The sequence below is a fragment of the Lottia gigantea genome, assembly GCF_000327385.1.
Source record: "Lottia gigantea unplaced genomic scaffold LOTGIsca_201, whole genome shotgun sequence".
Lineage (NCBI taxonomy): Eukaryota > Metazoa > Mollusca > Gastropoda > Lottiidae > Lottia > Lottia gigantea.
Genome location: NW_008708409.1, coordinates 95,281 through 101,142, shown reverse-complemented (window position 1 = coordinate 101,142; position 5,862 = coordinate 95,281). Strand labels below are relative to the sequence as shown.

Here is a 5,862-nt window from a genome sequence, read left to right as displayed (position 1 = left end):
TTGTATTTAATATGTAACAATGAAATGGGTAATTGTATGTTATATGTAATAATAAAAAGTGATTAATTGTATGTAATATGTAATATTGAAATGAGTAATTATATGTAATATGTAAGAATGAAATGGATAGTTGTATTATAATGTAGCAATGAAATGGATACTTGTATGTAATATGTATTCACTAAAATGAGTAAATGTATGTAAAATGTAACAATGAAATTGGTAAATGCTTGTAATGTAACAATGAAATAAGTAAATGTATGTAATATCTAACAACAAAATTGGTAATTGCCTGTAAGGTAACAATGAATTGGTAATTGCTTGAAGTGTACCAATGATATTGGTAATCACTTGTAAGGTAACACTGAAATGAGTAATTGTATGTAATACAGTAAAAACTGCATTAAGAGACCACGCAGGGGAAAATTCAAAAACGGCATGTAATAATAAAAAGTGATTAATTGTATGTAATATGTAATAATGAAATGAGTAATTGTATGTTATAATGTAACAATGAAATGAGTAATTGTTTATAAAATGTAATATAGGCCAGTGAGTAATTTATACAGTAGCAGGTTTTAAACGTATCTGAATCATAAAACGATAGCAGTCCACCCTGTAATAAACATACTTCAGTTCAAATTTATGATCATTTCGAGTGGTTTTCTTGTATCCTAAACATTCGCAACTGCAGGATCAAAAAGACGCATTCTTGATATGGGCTTCGGCTATTGATCCCATATCCCATATCCCATAACACTTTTAAATGGCCCCTGCGATCTAAAGGCGACTAGAAAGTACTAGATCAAGGTCAAACGTGAGGAAAAATAGAGAAAAAGTCTCTAAAAAATTACAAACGTTAAATACAGTCGACTCCATACCGCGAGTAATGCGACAATATTGCGTTCTAGCGCTTTTGCACCGTCTTTGCCACGCGAGTACTGCACTTTTACACCGCTCTATGAGATGTTCCGACGCCTGTCTGACGACCTTCTCGATCCCATGGCTACAACTGTGTTCTACACGCTTTATGGCGATCTGAATACGCTCTGAGCTAATTTTCTGCCGCAGTGGAAACGCCTTACAATTTCTATCTTGAATGCTGAACATGGGTGAGTAATTCAGTTTTGATATGTGAGAAAGTTTTGATTGTCCTTTTACAACCGCTCATAAATATCACAACTATTTCCAATGGGCTAATTTTGCTGGGTTGGTGTTATTTGCCATCGAGACGACCCATACTTAATAAGTTGATACCAACACTAACTAAGGGTGCGGGCACACACATCGGTCGCCGACTCGAATCTTGAGTAATATCTCACATGTCTGGCCACACTCCACTTTCTTAGGAAATAGAAGTGAAATGACGGACTACTTTTCTGCACAACGCCATGCAGGGTTCAATGAGGGAAATTTTGCCCCTTTTTGAATTCCAGGGGATCTTTAACGTGCACAGCCTGTAGCACACTGGACCTCGGTTTATTGTCCCATCTCCGGAAATAGAACCGTGCGGTAAAACACACCTATGTTGAACACATCGGAGAGATAAAAAATTCTTATCAAACGCCAATTGGAAATTTTACCAATGACAAATCAACCAACTTTGTAGAGATTCATTTCCGAAATTTCGTTATATTTGACCTTTAACCTTTTTAATGCGCTCTGAAGTGGCGTGCAATGGTTCTGGAGTCAGTTTATTCTCTTAAAGTGATTTAGTTTGATATAGCTGTTCTCGAATACAGGGGTGCAACAAGAAAGAGTGTGAAAATGGCTTGGAAATATCTAATTTTTATCAACTTTATATGTAAGTATTGATGTGAAATTTATATAACTGTCAAGCAGTATTTATTGCCTAATCAAAAGACCCTTTTTATTAGATTTTATTTTTAATTTTAAGCCACTTCAGGCAGGTCTAAAGATGGACCACTTGAACATTCGTCTGTTTGATGACACCATCAGACAATCAACGCTGGGATTTTGTGACGCGAACAAAAAGCGTATTCCGAGAAGCATTTGACACTGAATGTCATCAAACAGACGAATGTTCACGAGGGCCGTCTTCAGACCCGAACTGAAGTGGCTAAATTAAAAATAAAAGTTAATAAAAAAACGGAACGAAATTTTGATCGAACTTTAATTAGACTGTTTTTATTGGCCAAATTTAAAATTCTAAATTTTCTATGTTCATTCTAAACGTAGTATTACTTGACTATACATCAGAACTAAAACGCTGATGGTATTAAAGGGATTATAAAGAGGTTTTCTAAATTTTTCATTTGGACACTGATAGCATCAATTTGAACCGAGTGGCCTTTCTAGGAAACCGGTCATTCTTTTACTATATAAGGTCCAAGGGCCAAGGTAGAAAGGCCCTTGTTTGAACCATTCCAATTTCCAATCAGACGTCTGTGGTTCCTGCAAATCTACTAAAACTAAGTGTTTAATGACATCATTAATAACAAGGGTACAGGTTTTCACTATGTAAATTGAAAACAATTTTGAAAGTAGGGATGGGGGTCAAATCCGGACCAGCCTCACCCCTCCACCTTCCGTAGAAACGTCACTGTCCGCCGACAATCATAATAATTTTAGGAATTAAATAAACATCAATATGAAACCACTCGGATACATAATAATTGATAATTATCTGTGTAACTACTGATGTCAGTTACTTGAACGCGATAATTGTCTCGTGCGAATTTGTCCAAACGGAAAGAGTTTAACTCCACCCAATATGAGCTCTCTTTGTTTATTTTGTCTGCAATTGACCCAAAATAAAAACAATTAAAGGGACGGGTTTACCATTGTTGGGGTCGATGTTGGTCTTGAATATATGTAAATATTCTTCAGAAGTATTAAAAATGTACGAAAATCGTTTAATTCCTTCAAAAATATGTAGAAATTAGCCCAGATCACTTCCGGTTTCGTTTAATTGGCGTAAGGATCCAAACGGTCTTTCTTGAAACTTCCACTAAAGCTTTTCCATCGGCGTTTCCAGGAAACATCGGGTCTCAGCCAATATTTTCACTATTTAAAATGCAAAGCCGGGCAGGCATCCCCCGTGGAAACGCCAATGCACTTTTCAACAAATTCAGCTTTACGAAAACTACCAAGGATTGCCGAATAGTAAGGACAGTTGTTAAAAAAGCTATCATTTCTTTTTCGTAGGTGTATGTACAGCGCAGTTTAAATGTACCAACCTAGTGAGTGAACTAGTCACATGTAGCTCTAACCATCTTAGCAAGATGCCAGAAATAGCACAATCGCTACGAGGAACTACAGATTTTATAGCTGCCGGGGTCGTCATTCCTTACTGGAAAACTATGTGCGAGTAAGTAGATTATATTCTGTCTTCAACATAAGCATTGACTCGGCTACCATAGAGACTGGTTGAACTGAAATCCAATGGCCCCTAGTTGAGCCACTGAACATATAAGAACTGTCTTGGACTGGTAAGCACGAGGATGAAGTATCAATTATGACACTATCGAGAGAACATATGCAAAAAGATTTAATCTGATCAAGGATGGCGAGTGTAGTAGCTCAGATCAGTGGCATTTCTATAAAGCATTTGGTGGAGGGGTCGTGGTTGGGACACAGCTCTTTCAAAAGTGAGGGAGGGAGGGGGGGTCATAGAAATGCCATTACCGTGAAAAACAAAAGCCTACACGTTTGCTCAGATATCCATTTTAATCAAATTGTGTCGCGTCGGTTCTTCGAAAACCTGCGTTAATGTCATTCAGGACATGCTGAATCTATCGAGACACACGATGTCACTCTACAACCTGATATGTCAACTCGGGTGTCCTTTTTGGGGCTCCACACTAATATATTTGTTATTTTTATAACAGATATCAAAGTGACGTGAAAAACTATTTTACGTGTAGTTTAGCTAAAATAAATGATTGTGTAGAAGATGGGTTTGAAGGAATGTTTCCAGACTCACAGAATATGAATAGAGGTTTTGAGAACGCCTGTACTCAACTTGACAGTAAGTTTCTAAAGTTATTGGATATTTGAAAATATCGGAATAATATTCAGAAAGTCGGGGAAAGGTTTGCTTCAATTCGTGTTCGAAGTTAAAGGGATAGTTAAGAGGTTTCCTAAAATTGTTATGTGTATCTGTGACACTGATAGCATCAATTTGCACCATTCCAATTTTCGTGTTTGAGTGTTTAATGACATAACTTGAAAACCTTCGCGATTAGTGACGTCATCAAACGCCTTGTTTAATTGAATTGCAGATTCCACAGACCACTGATTGAAAATTGGAATGTTGCAAATTGATGCTATCAGTGTCCCCGATACACATAAACAAAATTATGAAAACCTCTTTACAGTCCTTTTAAGAGTTACAAAATAGTCAACTATTCCTTTGTAGGAATTGACGTTGGGTGTTATCAAGTCAACCAGGCAGCCATTCATCAATGTGCAATGTCCGCAACTGGACCTCCGCCAACGTCCACCTCCAACGCCAGCGCAATGATTACACATAACTGTCGGTAAGTGAGATATTTAATTGAATTGCTCATTTTATAGTGCGTTCAGACGACTAAAGTTGATGCAGCTTTAGTTTAACCAGTCGGGTTCAGACGACTAAGTTCAGGCAGCTTAAGTTTAACAGTTGGGTTCAGACGACTAAAAAGATAACTTGTCAGGCAAGAAATGATAATACAGACTTTAGTGACTGATATATATTTACTGTCAGTTATTTATGCTGAGTTTGAGCCCATTTTTTTAAAATCAGAATCAATAACCCAAACACTTCAAATTATCATATCAAGGGCAATAACTCAAATATTGTCAAAAATTAAACTTGACTAAGATCTCATCAATGTAAATAAATGGGACGTAAAACTCCATTCATTTCATTCCATTTATAAAAATAAATCATGACGCCAAATTTCATTGTAAGTGGTTTTCCTAAAAAAATTGTCTATCAGGGAAAATGATAGCAACATTCAAATTTTCGATCAGACGTCTGCAGTGTTTGCAATTCTACTAAAACTAAAGTGCTTGATGTTACAAGGGCAATAACTCAAAAATCATTCATCGAAAGATCGTCAAATTAGAACTTGTCCAAGATCTTATCCATGTAAATGATCACAAAAATTTCATTAAAATCAGATGACAACCGTATCATAGTCTCTATTGTGTTCACAAACAAATTTTCACGCGTTTTTCATAAGTGAAGCGCAATAACTAAAAAAAAACGTTCATCGAAAGACCTTCAAATTATAACTTGTCCAAGATCTCAACAATATTTTTGAATACACCAAGTTTCAAAAAACGGGCACGAAGAACGGGTGGACAGTGGCATGTTTTTTTTTATCGTTTTTTTGTAGTTTGGAGCGTGAAATACATAAAATTTCATGCCAACATGTAAAAGAAGATGCCACTTACCTTTCGTGAAAGTTTCAACTTAATATATCGAAGCGTTAGGTCATAACCAGTTAAACAATAAAATCTTAACCGATGACGATTTTTGAATTCCCCGGGCTCCATTTTTCAATCAGCAGAAGTGTCACATACGTAGGCTACCTCCGAAAGTGGAGAGTTGCAGGTGCGTAGTTCGAAATACTTTGCCAAAGCAAAAGTTTCTCAAATTTTATCTTTAAAATGGTTTCTCTGTCGCTGCATTAACGTTTAACTATTCAAAGAACATACATAAAATGGCATGCAGTTCGGCACGTTGGAATTAAATCGGAGATTCTTTAAAGCTGCCTTGACTTAAACCGTCTGAACGCTATACGCAGATTGTATAGAGGTTTTCTATGGACACTGATGGAATCAATTTACATTTTCACTCTCCCATTTTCAATTTTTCATTTTATATAGTATAATTCACCCCCCCCCCCCCCC

General features: G+C 36.5%; 1 protein-coding gene across 1 annotated transcript in view; it reads left to right on the top strand.

The window, feature by feature from the left end:
- The first annotated feature begins 1,726 nt into the window (after positions 1-1,726).
- The window catches only part of LOTGIDRAFT_239165 (hypothetical protein), a 4,602-nt gene continuing 466 nt past the window's right edge, over positions 1,727-5,862 (top strand). Inside the window, exons 1-4 of the mRNA XM_009053858.1 lie at positions 1,727-1,804; positions 3,169-3,331; positions 3,852-3,991; positions 4,382-4,502. Coding sequence (XP_009052106.1) covers positions 1,768-1,804; positions 3,169-3,331; positions 3,852-3,991; positions 4,382-4,502 — 461 coding nt within the window. The 5' untranslated portion in view covers positions 1,727-1,767. The remainder of the gene's footprint in view (positions 1,805-3,168; positions 3,332-3,851; positions 3,992-4,381; positions 4,503-5,862) is intronic.